At 41.8% G+C, this 14,203-nt stretch overlaps 1 protein-coding gene across 4 annotated transcripts in view; it reads left to right on the forward strand.

Annotated features, from left to right (window-relative positions):
• The window catches only part of SETD2 (SET domain containing 2, histone lysine methyltransferase), a 153,693-nt gene that overhangs the window by 26,856 nt on the left and 112,634 nt on the right, over positions 1-14,203 (forward strand). For 3 of the 4 annotated variants that reach the window (XR_004644356.1, XM_034759748.1, XM_034759750.1), the window contains exons 2-4: positions 3,819-3,858; positions 6,557-11,022; positions 12,705-12,836. Coding sequence is in view for 3 of the 4 variants with exons in the window: in XM_034759748.1 (XP_034615639.1) it covers positions 3,819-3,858; positions 6,557-11,022; positions 12,705-12,836 (4,638 nt within the window). In the remaining variant the exon portion in view is untranslated. The remainder of the gene's footprint in view (positions 1-3,818; positions 3,859-6,556; positions 11,023-12,704; positions 12,837-14,203) is intronic. The other variant, XM_034759749.1, reaches the window with a different exon arrangement.

Below are 14,203 nucleotides of genomic sequence, written 5' to 3' on the forward strand. Positions count from 1 at the left end.
TATGATTGAGGTCTATAAAATCATGACTGGTATAGAGAAAGTAGATAAGGAAGTGTTTGTTTACTACTTCTCAACACAAGAACTAGGGGTCACCAAATGAAATTAATGGGCAGCACGTTTAAAACAAATAAAAGAAAGTATTTCTTCACACAACACAGAGTCAGCCTGTGGAACTCCTTGCCAGAAGATGTGAAGGCCAAGGCCATAACAGGTTCAAAAAAGAACTAGATAAATTCATGGAGGATAGGTCCATCAATGGCTATTAGCCAGGATGGGCAGAAACGGTGCCCCTTGCCTCTGTTTCCCAGAAGCTGGTAATGGGCGATGGGATGGCTCACTTGATGATTAACTGTTCTGTTCATTCCCTCTGGGGCACCTGGCATTGGCCACTGTCGGAAAACAGGATACTGGGCTAGATGGACCTTTGGTCTGACCCAGTAGGGCCATTCTTATGTAGGGCTCAATTTCACAGCTGGGAGCCTACCAGCCTGCCTTGTCAATTTCACAGATTCAGCAGTGAGCTCCCCTCCTGCTCTGAGTCTGAGGCAGCCCTGAAATTGACAGTTAAGGCTAGTAGGCTCCCTGTTGTGAACCCCTTCTGGGCTCAGAGCTCAGGCAGCCACCCAGGGGCAGGTGGGGGGCTCCAGCTGTGAGTCCAGCTGCCACCTGGGTTCTCTGCTCCCTGCGTCCGGCAGAGCTCACTAGCTGGAGCCTGGCTGCTGGCCGGGCTCTCAGCCAGACTCCAGATAGCGGCTTGCTCCTCAGGGAGCCAAACTGAGAGCCTGGGCAGCAGCCCCTCATGCTACTCCTCTAAAGTTGGTGCAAGTGCTCCTATTGAGGACATGCACCACCGACAGAAGGAGGTTAGGAGAGGACATGAAAAACCTCCGTAATGACTGCAGCGACTATATGTCGACTTAACTTAAGTTTGTAGTGTAGACATGCCCGAAGTCACATTCAGTCATTTTTGTCACTCCCAAGTGCCCAAGTCACTTTGAAAATGGGAAATGACTTAGGTGCTTTGACATTTTTATCCTTAATGTTTATAATCACTTGGAGATCCACAGGTGATAGAAGTTATATGTATCTGCTCTTATTTTAGATTAATTTTGCTTTGCATGACGTTGCTGACCTTAAATCACTGAATAATTCTTCTTGGCTGCAAGTAGAAGATTGCTGTAACAGGAAAAAAAACAACCTGAGTGTTTGTTACCTGTAAACAGATTATACATTTTGAGACTCCAGTGCTCGATAGACAGCTGCTTACTTTGGTTTTATTTTTAAGTATGTGACTTATGGGGAAACCCTTCTTATTTGTTTCTGCAGCCATTTGTCCTTATTGTATGGCAGCACTGTGTTGCTCCATAAGAGGCACTCTGTTTAATATGTGTTATAGACGGCTCACATGGTGGTGGTCAGCTATATCTAATCTCATTGTGAGTTTTCAACCCCAGAAACACTTCCTTTTAACATGTGAAGTACATGACTCAAGAATGGTGGTTTTCTGTTATTGTATTTCACTGTCTGGACTTGAAAATGAAACCTACTTTTAAAAGCTAACTCAAGAAGGATGTTGATAAATTGGAGAGCGTTCAGTAAAGAGCCACAAGAATGATTAAAGGAATAGAAAACATGCCTTATAGTGATAGATTCAAGGAGCTCAATCTCTTTAGTTTAACAAAGAAAAGATTAAGGGGTGACTTGATTACACTCTATATGTACCTAAATGGGGAACAAATGGGCTGTTCAGTCTAACAGAGAAAGGTATAACAAATTCAGACTGGAAATAAGGCCTAACTCTTTAACAGTGAGTAATTAAGCACTGGAACAGTTTACCAAGAGTCACAGTCTATTCTCCATCACTGACCATTTTTAAATCAAGATTTGATGTTTTTCTAAAAGATTTGTTCTAATATTTTTGTGTGTGTGTGTGGTTGTTCTCTGGCCTTATTTATACAGGAGGTAAGACTAGATGACCACAATAGTCCCTTTTGTCCTTGTAATCTATGTTAAAATGCTTTTCTTAAGGGGCGCGGGCTTCCTGCACATAGATAACATAGAGAACTCAGGTCTTTCACAACCCCATTAAATCACGTTTACATCCTTTGTGAAGCCCATTCTTCATAAAAACAAAGCCTATTATTTATATTGTAAAAGTAACTTGTGAATGATGCTTTCTGGGAGCCAAAAATAGATCTGGAGAGGGAAAGGGTTAGGATTAACTAATAAATACTAAATGTCACCAACTAAACATTCACAATTTATCCCAATCCCCAGATCCGTCTTGGGCACGTTCCCAGGCAGATGATTCAGAGAAGCAATAGCATATTATTTGTGATCGTTTTTTCCTCTAGCTTGTTCCTAACTATGTTGTGACATTTATTTAGGAGGGGAAGTGTCCAATCAGGTCTTCGCTCCCATCTGTAGGAGTTGCTGCATGCTCAGTACAGAAAGTGAAAGTTGGCTTTCTGCTCTGAAAATTGTTACCTCACAGGAAGCCTCAGGATTGGAAGACAGTGGTAAAAAGTCCAGGCCCTCTCTGCATGAGCCCTTCCACCATTTCTGCCAATGGTTGAGCTGCACCAGTGGTGAATTATTGGTCTGAATCTGCAATTAGCTGGGAAATCATCTTTTGTTTATAAGATTTACATGTAAAAGGACACGTGTGCGAGTCCGTAAAGGCCAGAATGTTTGGAGAACTTTTAAACAACAAATGACTGAGGAAGGACGTGACTGATGAAGATTAATGGCTAGTTTATATATAAAACTGAACTTTAACAATAACCTCTGGTAACAGAAATATCTGAGCTTTTTATATCTATCCATAAAGGGACTTACATGGCCCCATCAGTGCAGTATTTGAGCATCTCTCAAGTATTTAAAAACAAATAGCAATAGAAATCTTCATCTTTTTTTCTTCTTGTAGAAGAAATCACTTATTTTTGTATGTAGTATATGTGTGAAGAACTTAATGAAGGAAAGCTAAGTCAGAAATGAGTGTTGCACTTAATTCTGAATGCTATAAGGTTAGTTATAATTAGCTTAATACTTGAAATCATTTAGTGCTCGAGAGGCGAGAATGTTTAAAGTACCTATCTCCTTGGCACTGAAGTGCGGTATAGAATTTAAGTATTGGAGTCCATAACATAAAATGGGGGTGTTTCTCTTGGTTTCCCTGGAAAATAATAGCAAGCTATAAAAAATAAGTTGTAAATATTTTATTTTTGGTAGTGATGGAGTGGGAACTCTCTGGAAAAGGACAGGTGTTGTGATCTTTTCATGGCATTATTAAAAGTCGTCTGACAAAACTGGAAGGAAAAAATGACTAAAATTTCTCAAGTTTATTTTTCATGATTTCATAACTGGAAGCCTGCAGTATGCTATCATATGGTCTTACGCATTGAAACAGGCAGTTTATTAATTCTTAAAGCATCAGAAAAAGGGCATCTACTTAATTAGCTCTGTTTTAACAAGGGTTTTACCCTGTCAGTGTCCTTGACTATTGAAGCTAGGGGAAATGACTGACCTTTTAAAAAACAAAGATTTGTTGCCTCTTCTTTTTCAGAGGTAGTTGACATATGTGATTTGCTGCATGTTAAGAAAGTTAGTGCTCATAGGAAGAGACTGTGGCACCCTTACTCTGCAAGTAGCCTCATTCATTGCAGTGGGACTGTTTGGAGAGTAAAATGCTACTCCATGTGAATAAAGGTTACAGAATCTGGCTCATACGTTTTTTTTTCTTCTTAATGTAAAGACTATTACTAGGTCTATTGTTTCGGCAAGGTATTTACACTTTCTTTCTGTGTTTTCTTTTGCATGCTTTCTCGGCTGGATTGCAATAGAGAAGAAGAAAATGAGGTGAGTGTGTCCTAATTAATTGTTCACCTTTTGAGAAATGCTTTAGCAGAACAGTGGGGAGAAGTTAAAGCATTAGTTGTTTGTTCTGCATTAGTGCCTGAAAAAAAGGAAGATTGAGACATCAAATATACAGAAAACCTGATCAGACAGTATTGGCATCGGAGGTATCGAAAATAACAAGATTAAAAAATTATTCTGTGGTCCCTCTAGTCCATTGGTTCTCAAACTGGGGCCGCCGTTTGTGTAGGGAAAGCCCCTGGCGGGCCGGGCCGGTTTGTTTACCTGCCAGGTCCGCAGGTTTGGCCGATCGCGTCTCCCACTGGCCGTGGTTCGCTGCTTCAGGCCAATGGGGGCTGCGGGAAGCGGCGGCCAGCAAATCCCTTGTCCCGTACTGAAGATCTTTGCTTACTCTCATTATGAACATCCTCACAAATACCAGTGCTAACAGAATAGAAGAAGGATTTGAACCTCTGAATATCTAATTATATTGACTGCTTTCTAACCAAGCTTGTGTTCCATAATTTCAAGATTATGTGAGGACTTCAGAGTCAAGAAACTTCTTGTTTCATGGGGATATTAAGTAACTTAAAAATAACTTTGCGAACTATTCAATATGCAGTGTTTAAAAAATAAGCAAACTCACAAAACACTTTCTGCCTGAACCTTTGTAGGCTAATTCCATACTCTGGTGTAAGTACATTATTGTGATGTCGTTAGCATTCAACTTCCTGGGAATTCTCACAGAACAGAAGCTGACAGTTTGGGACTTTGGCAGCACTGAGAGAAGAAAATAGTGGTTTGAAATTATTTATGGGGTGAATTCACCTTTTATGTGTATGGGGAGAATTTGGCTTGTAAGCCTATAGTTCATCTTTAAAAAAAATTCTTTCATGTCGCCTATAAGAAAAAAGGAACGTTGCATACAAATCCTGAGAAACAAATCTGCTAACATTTTCTATGTCTTTATTCGAGTATCCTTTCCAAAGATGATCATGAGACACGCATGCTCTAATCTTGTATCTTACAGTTGAACAGGCACGTGGGCCTACATTTTCAGAAGTGACTAGTGATGTTGGGTTTCAATTTTTGGATGCTCAAATTTGAGATACCTTAAAGGACCTTGATTTTCAGAAGCTAGCATGTGCTCTACCTTTCCTGAAAATCAAGCCCCTTTACATGTCTCAGGTTGGGCGCTCAAAATTACTAGTCATGTCTGAAGTTCCAGGTCATCAGCTTTAATTTAGACCTACTGTATTTTGCTATTTGTAAAAATATAATGGAGGATATTTATGAAAACTGGTTACTGTGTATAGCAAGTAGGTGAAATGCAATGGTGTTTCAGTTCCACTGAAGTCTATTTAATTATTTACCATAGTGCCTCTTTCCTTAGCAACTAGGCCTGTTCTGCAAAAGTTAAACAATAACAAAGAACATAAGTGATTCACAACGGAGTGCAAGAAACAGTTGCTGTTGCCAAGGATGGAATAGTGTTCATGGAATAGTTATGAAACTAAGGCTTGGTCAATACAATTTTTGTACTGCTATAACTATTTCGGTTAAGGGTGCAATTATTTTAATGAGCTAGTTATACCAGTACGACACCTAATTTGGATTTATGGGAATAAGCTATATTGGCATAAACCCCTCTTTATACCAGTGTGGTATCCACAGTAGGGGACTGTATTGTTCGTATACCAGAATAGTTAAAGCGATACAATTTTTGTGTGTAGATAAGCTCGAAGTTTAAAAATGGATGTCCAAAAACCAAATAAGCCCACTTTGGTTCATGCACTGAACATTGCTGATTTCAGGTTCTGATGGACTGATAAGGAAAGTGAATTTCAAAGAGGAAGGGGCTCTTTACTGATAAAGTTTTATTGCCAGTCTCTGAGTTCTGTTTCTCTTCCATCATAAGAGCATTCCAATTTTATCTGAGGAGAAAGAGGTAACCACTCAGATAACCAGCTCCCAGACAATTCAGTAAGTTCCTCCCACACTTGAAATGTGTCTGAAAACCAATGGAATTGGTGGAAAAATACTAGCACCCTATTTGGGTTTTCTCCAGAATCACAAGTTAGACAGCTGCCTGGAGTGACAACAGTGTGAATGACTGATCGATTGTTAATGGAGCTTCTAGAAGGCAGTTGGTTACATTAGAGTAATTCCATTCACTAACACCCAACTCATTAGAAATTACCTATGAATGATGTAAGATCACTGGAGAAAACAAACTTTTGTGAGTTTGTCAGAAATTTCACTTGCAATCTGTCTTGTTCTGAAAAATTACTGCATTACAGTACAAAGTCTTCTAGGAAGTGAAAACAAATGGACATAATCTTGGCAATCCAGTATAGTTTGTGATCCATTCAGTTTTTCTGAAGTCAGAACAGGGAGCTGTGCAACTGTGGAAATAGTTTAATATATTAAATCCTTTACCTCTAAGAGAAATGGATTAACATTTTGAATGGGTCCTGTCTAGGTCCTAAAAGACATTTTGTTCAAACTTCAAAATTACTGCATAATTGTTTCTGTATAGAAGAGACCCAGTTCTGGAATTTATTGTGGCCATACTATCTCTGACTTCACCCAAGCTTATCTGTTATTTTTATGATCACTAAAAATTTGAGTTAAAGGGTTATTGTTTGATACTGTATGCAGAGTGCAGTTATTCCTTTAACTGCTTATCTTTTTATTGCAGGGCAAGACTGAAAATGTGCAGAAAGCTGGTTTTGTCAAAGGCCCAGTGTTCAAAGGTGTTGCTTCTAGCCGCTTTTTGCCCAAAGGCACCAAGACAAAGGTTAACCTTGAGGAACAAGGAAGACAGAAGGTGTCTTTCAGCTTTAGTTTAACAAAGAAAACCTTGCAGAATAGATTTCTGACTGCTCTTGGAAATGAAAAACAAAATGAAACTCAGAACTCCCCAGCTACACCCCTTCCAACTGACTTTGCCCCCAAAATTAAAATGGACCTTGGGGATACCTCTGGTTCAGCAGAAGAATCTTCACCACCAAAACCTAAGGTGGAATTGGGCAAGATCCATTTTAAGAAGCATCTGCTCAGTGTAACAGCAAAGCCACTGCCAACTGCTGTAGCACCACCACCATCACTAGCAGCTGTAGCACCAGCAGAAATGACGGCAGCAGCAGCAGAATTGCCATTGACACCACCTCCATCGCTCTCCCAAACAGCATCTCCACCAGCACCAGTGCTAACAGCAGTAGCTTTTCCCCAACCACCCGTAGCAGTATCCGTGACAGCCGCACCACTTCTGCTACCACCTGTAGAATCAGAAGTCCAAACTTCAAAGGAGCTATCAAATGCAGTAGTGAAAGAAACTTTAGAACTGGACATTAAACAGGATTCTGCATCTAATAGTTCCGAAGAACATGTAACTCAAAATATGTCTGAGCAAATGGAAATAACTTCACAGCAGGAAGATTCCCATATTGGGAAGGAGGAAGAAATTTCAAACAGCTCAAGAAGTGTTTCTCTGTGTTCCAAAAAGCAGGGTTCTAAGAGGAAATTTTCTCAATCTGATGCTACATTACTGGGTTCTGAATCTGATGAAGATTCTATAAGGACTTCTTCAAGTCAGCGATCACATGAATTAAAAATATCAACAAGCACAGAAAAGGAAAGAGATCCAAAAAAGAGCTCAACTTCTCTCAAAAGTGAAGATTCGGTGAAATCTTCCTCGCGATCTAAATCGGACAGAGATGAAAAACATTCTAGCCACCCAAAACCAGAGAGAGACTCTAGGTATATGTCCTCCCGGTCTAGGTCAGACAGGGACAGAAGACGGAGCAGGTCTCATTCTCGTTCTAGGTCTGACAGAGGTTCTAGAACCAGCTCATCCTATTCAAGATCAGAACGCTCTCATTATTATGAATCTGACCGAAGATACCATAGAAGCTCCCCTTACAGAGAGAGGACAAGGTATTCACGTTCTTACACAGATAATAGGGCAAGAGAGAGTTCTGATTCAGAAGATGAGTATAGGAGGACCCATTCCAAGTCTAGTGACTCAAGGCGTACGTCATCTCATTCCTCCTCATACAGGGATTCTAGAACTTCTTCCTATTCTAAATCAGACCGGGACAGCAAAACAGAGTCGTCTTATGCTGAAACAGAGAGGAGAGGAAAGTCTTCAAAATCAGATAGAGAATCAAAAAGGACTTCAGAAAGTGAAGTATCAAAAAGATGTTCTCCCCTTAATGAGCTGGGATATCGAAGGGGGTCATCCCATTCTAAACCTGATAGTAATGTGAACTCTTCCCATTATAAGTACACCCCTACAAAAACTTCTGCACCAAAGTCTGATAAGTCTAAAAGTTCTTTCTGTTGTACAGAATCAGTTGAAGAAATCAAACAGCAGTCTAATTCTTTAGATTTAGAGACATCTTGTCTAAAAAGCAATGAGTTGAGAATGACTATTATAAAAAAGTTTGAAAGGGAAAAGACAGTTTCTCCATTCAGTCAATTAAATGATTCACCTACTTTTAAAAAGCTAGATGAGTCAAAAGATGGTTCTCCTAATTTGAAGTCTGAACTTATAGGAAATGATTGCCATGACAGTATTAAAGAACCAGAAAATTTAATAAAGGTAAAACGTGATCAATTAAGAACTTATTGTCCCATAGAACTGAATATAAATGGGTCCCCAGAGTGTAGGTCTGATGACTTGGCAACTTTCTGTGCCTCCAAAACCGAGGATATTGCAATGTCTTCTGATGATAGTCTAGGTAGATCAGAGGTATCACCGCTGATAAAAAGTAATAAATTTTATGTGTTGCCATCTAATGGATTTCAAAGTGTATATAAATCTAAAGAACAAGATTTGGATGATTCTCATATACAGTCTAATGAGTTCAACAGTTCATTTAAAGAAATAGAGGCTCCAGTTCCTTCAGAGCAAGATGAAGTTATTTCTTTTCCTGTTACAAAGATAGATCATTCTGAAATGTTAGTTAAAAAATTGGATGATCTGGCAACTCCTTGTAACAGAACCAAAGATTCAGACTTTTGCTACATCTCAGATGATACTAGTCCTTCTTTGTATCATTCAGAAGTTGAAATTGAAGTTGAGCCCATTGATATAAAAGTTACTCAAGAAACTTTAATGGACATGCATGTAGAGCCACAAACAATTATATGTGATTATGAAAACACGGAGGATCAAAATTCAACGAAGTCTGCATGTGAAGATGAACTATATGATATTAGTCCTTCCCATGAACTGAGCCTAACAGTAGATAGTTTAAGTAGAGATTCTTCCCAAGAAGAATGCTCCCTGGAAATCAAATTAGACAATGAAATTATTACACCACAACCAGAGGAAAACCTTGCTTCCAAATTGGATAGAGCCATGCAGAATGAAAGTGAAGAATGCTTCCAACATTCTGAAACGGAGATGATAATTGAATTAGATGCCCAGCAAATTGGTCCTGATTTAGAAAAAGGAAAACCATCATTTAAAAATGAGCATTCATATTATTTAGAAGTACCAGCAGAACACCTAGAAAAAGAGAAACCAGCTGAGGAAAGTTCTACCATCTTCGCTGAAAGAATCAGGTCTGATGATTGTAATGACCAGTCTCTGGAAGTCTCAGTTGGCAAGGATGAAGAAAATGAGTCACTGGTGGTTTCTGCTTTTTCAGAGGCTTTGTTTCCATCTTGTGATGTCATTGTGACTGCAGAAGAAACAGAAACTGTAGCTCAAGCCGCCACGTGTGACAGTAGTGGCAATACTTCTGAATTCATTTCTGCTCATAATGATGATTATTCTGATACGGCAGAAAGTGAGAGTGAGCAGGACAGTGAAGAAAGTGATACAGAGGATTCTGATTCTGATGACAGCGTTCCAAGGAACCGTCTTCAGTCAGTTGTGGTGGTTCCTAAGAATTCCACTCTAAGTATGGAAGAGAGTAGTCCTTGTTCATCTCGGAGCAGCCAAGGTAATACACGTTACTCTGATAATTGGGAAGACGATAGGCCAGAGTCCAGCAAACCTTATTATGAAGAAAGATCAGAGAATACAGCAAATAAAAATGGTCCACATATTGAGAACAAGTGTTCGCCTTCTAGGGGAATGGACAGGAGTCCAGCGACATCTACTGAGCTCAATAGAAAGGAAGCTGAAGATCTCCAGCCTGATATGTCTCAGCCTCAGAGTGATGGAGTTGATAGTACAAGTCAGACAGACCTAACATCAAATTCTAATGGCAAACCAAATCCAGATGAAAGAATATTGAAAGAATTGATGTCCATAGCTAGACCGATTGGCAGACAGCAAGACGAGCAGCCATTTTGTTTTTCTGAGAGCTTTGAAAGTGCTGAAAATAAATCTAGGCACCAGACAAATTCTTCCAAGCCAGACAGCAGGCAGGGAAAGAGTGGGTTCAGTAATGTATCTGGTACAGGAGAATTCTCCAAATTGGATGGTTTTCATTCAACAGAGGACTTGGGTAGCCTGGGATGGGACTTCTCTCAACCAGAGAAACCCAGTAGCACATACCAGCAGCCCGACAGCAGCTATGGAATGTACTCGGGTTACGTTTGCCAGCAGGGTTCAGGATCATACAGTGGCTCACAGAATTACTGGCAAGGCAATGGCTATTGGGACCCAAGGTCTGGTAGTAGGCCCTCTGGAATTAATTATGAACGAATACAAGGGCAGGTACCAGATTCCCTAACAGAGGACCATGAAGAGTATGAACAGGATGACAATTGGGATGATGATTGCAAAGCTCACTTTCCTAGCCAGTCAAGTAAATTTCATTCTCTCAGTGATAAAGAAAAGGGTTCTGTGCAGGCACATGAGATCAGCAGTAATTCAGCAAAGGAGCCAACAGTTGTAAATGAGAAAAAAGAGCAGGCAAAGATTTTGGAAAAAAATGATGTGAAAGAGCGAGGACCACCGAAGAAAAGAAGGCAAGAATTAGAGAGTGACTCTGAGAGCGATGGAGACCCAAGAGAGAGAAAGAAAGTAAAAACGGATGCAGAGGGGGACCAGTCGGAGTCCTTGCCGCAGGGTTCAGCAATGATTCGCCCACTGTGTATCATGGAAGAGTTCAGAGACCCGCAACGCTGGAAGGAGTGTGCCAAGCAAGGAAAAATGCCCTGCTACTTTGACCTTATTGAGGAAAATGTGTATTTAACAGAAAGGTAACTAATGGATTTTCACCTTGTTTGCTTCTAGTAGTTTACATTTCAGTTGATCATTTGATAGGGCATTTAGAAAATACAACAATCTTCTCCGAGCAGTAGCAGAGTGATGAAAGAGAGGGAATATCACATTTCCCACCACCTAAGAAAGCTTTTCATAGAGAAGAGGAAGGATTAGCCATGAGGGGGTGTGTGGAGAGAGAAGGGTAAGGTTATCAGCTTAATCCTAGATTCGCTGGCAGTCCATAGAAACATCTAAGAGCAAAATGTAGCCAAATGGAGGGGTGAGAGTCCTTGGAGGAATTTAGCTCCTGCTAATATTAATTGGCTATGCTGGTTTAATTTTCACATGCAGTGCTAAAAAAATAAAATTGGTTGTCTTTGCTGTTGAGTAGCCTGAGAAGCTGAAGATTGAAAATCATGGGTGCATTTGAGGCTGCTCAAGTCCATGCCAGTTAGCACTTACTATTGTCCTACATATCTGTGTACCCGTGGCAGTTTGTAAGAATGGTTTTCATTTTTTTGCCTCGATTTTTGTTATATACCATTCATCTGAACTCAAGAGCCTCTACCCCGCTATAACGCGACCCAATATAACATGAATTCGGATATAATGCGGTAAAGCAATGCTCCGGGGGTGTGGGGCTGCACACTCCGGTGGATCAAAGCAAGTTCGATATAACGCGGTTTCACCTATAACACAGTAAGATTTTTTGGCTCCTGAGGACAGCATTATATGGAGGTAGAGGTGTAGCAACTTCTCTTCAGGGCTTGATATATCCATATGCCTGTGACCCCAGGCACCAAATCTAGCTGTGGTATGTAACTCAGCAGGTTTACTGTATGATCTGCAAAATAATACTTAATATCTTTTAAATTTAATGGCCCTTCTTTTCTTCAAGTGATTCCTTGTTCTCATACGACTGGACGAGGTAATAAGTAGGACTTTATCATTCTCTTCATAGGTTTGAATACCTCAGCCAAGTTCTGTCCACACCTTACCCTTTTCAAGACCCCCCCCCAAAAAAAAATTGGTCCCATTTATGAAACTATTTACGATTAGTGCCCTACAAGCTGTGTATCTTGCACTATGATGCAAGAAACACAAATTTGATTCCCAGTCCTGCTCTCTGGTTCTCTAGGCTGCTGAAGGACAGCACGAACCTGGGGCAGAAAGCCTGTTTTGCCCCTGAAATACAGGTACAGTCTTTCTGAAGACTTCCCCACACATCTCTTCTCCATAAATTGTGGCGACTTAGAATGTTCTCTGCCTATCATTTGTCCCAGCCTAGCTCCGGCTAATTTCTATAAAGATTTTAAGATTTATTCCTTTGAAAATTATATTCTTACCAAACTGCACTGAAAGAACTAAGCTAGAGTTTTACCATTACTCAGTGTGTAGCTGCAATGAAATTAAAATAGGGTTGTGTGCATTAAAAAGAGATGAGGAATACATAAATTGCATTAACAGCTTGGCTGTCTTTTCTGAATATCGCATCTGGTCATGAATGTACCAAAAAGTAATGCTCCTGACTGCTCTTACATTGTGTTGATGTTGAACAGTGATTTCTAAACAGTAAATCAATTTTCATCCAGTAGCAAATGATAGATTGAGTTAATTTTAGATGGAGTGATTTTTGTCTATATGGGTATGTTATAATGCTGCCTTAACCTCCCCCCAGGAAGAAGAACAAATCCCATCGTGATATCAAGCGAATGCAGTGTGAATGTCCGCCTCTTTCTAAAGAAGAGAGAGCTCAAGGGGAGGTAGCCTGTGGTGAAGATTGTCTCAATCGCCTGCTCATGATAGAATGGTAAGGACTGTTGGGTGAGATGTCCAAGCTGAGCTCTTTCCCTGGCATTGAGTATCAGAAGACACCAAGTTGTCTTTTTGTGTTGCCGTTTGCAGTGACACATATTCATACGTTGGCCTTTCCCTTTTGGAGATCAGAATTTAAATCCTAACTTAGGGCTTGTGAATCAGTGTAGTAGTTTCATATTAATCTCTGAGCCTATCACACAAGCACTGACGTGTCTGCCCAGGAGGCTCAATGCACTGCAGCCGAGGCTTGAGGGAGACCGGAATGGGGGAGGCATAGCTTTCCGGGCCGCTGCCTTGTTTTTCAGTTTTTTCCTCTGTTGCCTACCTCTCCTCTCTCACTGGGCTCTTATCGGGCCCTTTCCTTCCCCTTTCTCTTGAGTCCTTTTGCTCGGAAGAAAGCGGCAGCAGGGCTGAGACAACTGCTGCTCCGTGTTTTCAGTTGGCAGGAGGCAAAGAACTGGGCAAAAGGAGCTGCATTGACAGCTGACTGGCAATCAGATTTGCTTCCTGATAGGTGGAGACATAATGATTGTTACCAAGTAAGATGGGAGAAGAGGGATGAATGATATGGACCCTTTGGTATCTAAGACCCTGGATCTCTGATCAGTCCAAGCTCTAGAGCAGGGGCAGGCAAACTTTTTGGCCTGAGGGCTACATCGGGTTTGGGAAATTGTATGGAGGGCCAGTTAGGGGAGGCTGTGCCTCCTCAAACAGCCAGGCATGGCCCGGCCCGGCCCTGCCCCCTATCCGATTCCCCCCCCCCCCCCCCCCGCTTCTCACCCCCTGACGTCCCCCGGACTCCTGCCCCATCCACCCCCCTGCCCCGCTCCCTGTCCTCTGACTGCCCCCAGAACCTCTGCCCCTGACTGCCCCCTATCTGCCCCCCCCCGCTCCTTGTCCCCTGACTGCCCCCCCCGCCCGGACCCCTGCCCCCATTCAACCCCATTTCCCACCTTCTGACCACCCCGACCCCCACCCCAAACTCCCCTGCCCTCTATCCAACCCCATCTGCTCCCTGCCCCTTACCACACTGCCTGGAGCACCGGTGGCTGGCGGTACTACGGCCGCGCCGCCTGGCTGGAGCCAGCCACGCCAACGCGCAGCACAGAGCACCAGGTCAGGCCGGGATCTGCAGCTGCGCTGCCCCAGGAGCTCGCAGCCCCGCCACGCAGAGTATTGTGCTGGTGGCACAGTGAGCTGAGTCTGTGGGGAAGGGAGCTCAGGGGCCAGGCAGGAGGGTGCCGCGGGCCATAGTTTGCCCACCTCTGCTCTAGAGGCAGGGAAGGGGGCAGTCTCTTAGGAAGAAGCCATAAAATATACAGAGCAGGTGCCAGTATGTTGGGTTAATCACAGTAACAC

Source organism: Trachemys scripta, chromosome 2, assembly GCF_013100865.1.
Source record: "Trachemys scripta elegans isolate TJP31775 chromosome 2, CAS_Tse_1.0, whole genome shotgun sequence".
In the NCBI taxonomy this organism is placed as follows: domain Eukaryota; kingdom Metazoa; phylum Chordata; order Testudines; family Emydidae; genus Trachemys; species Trachemys scripta.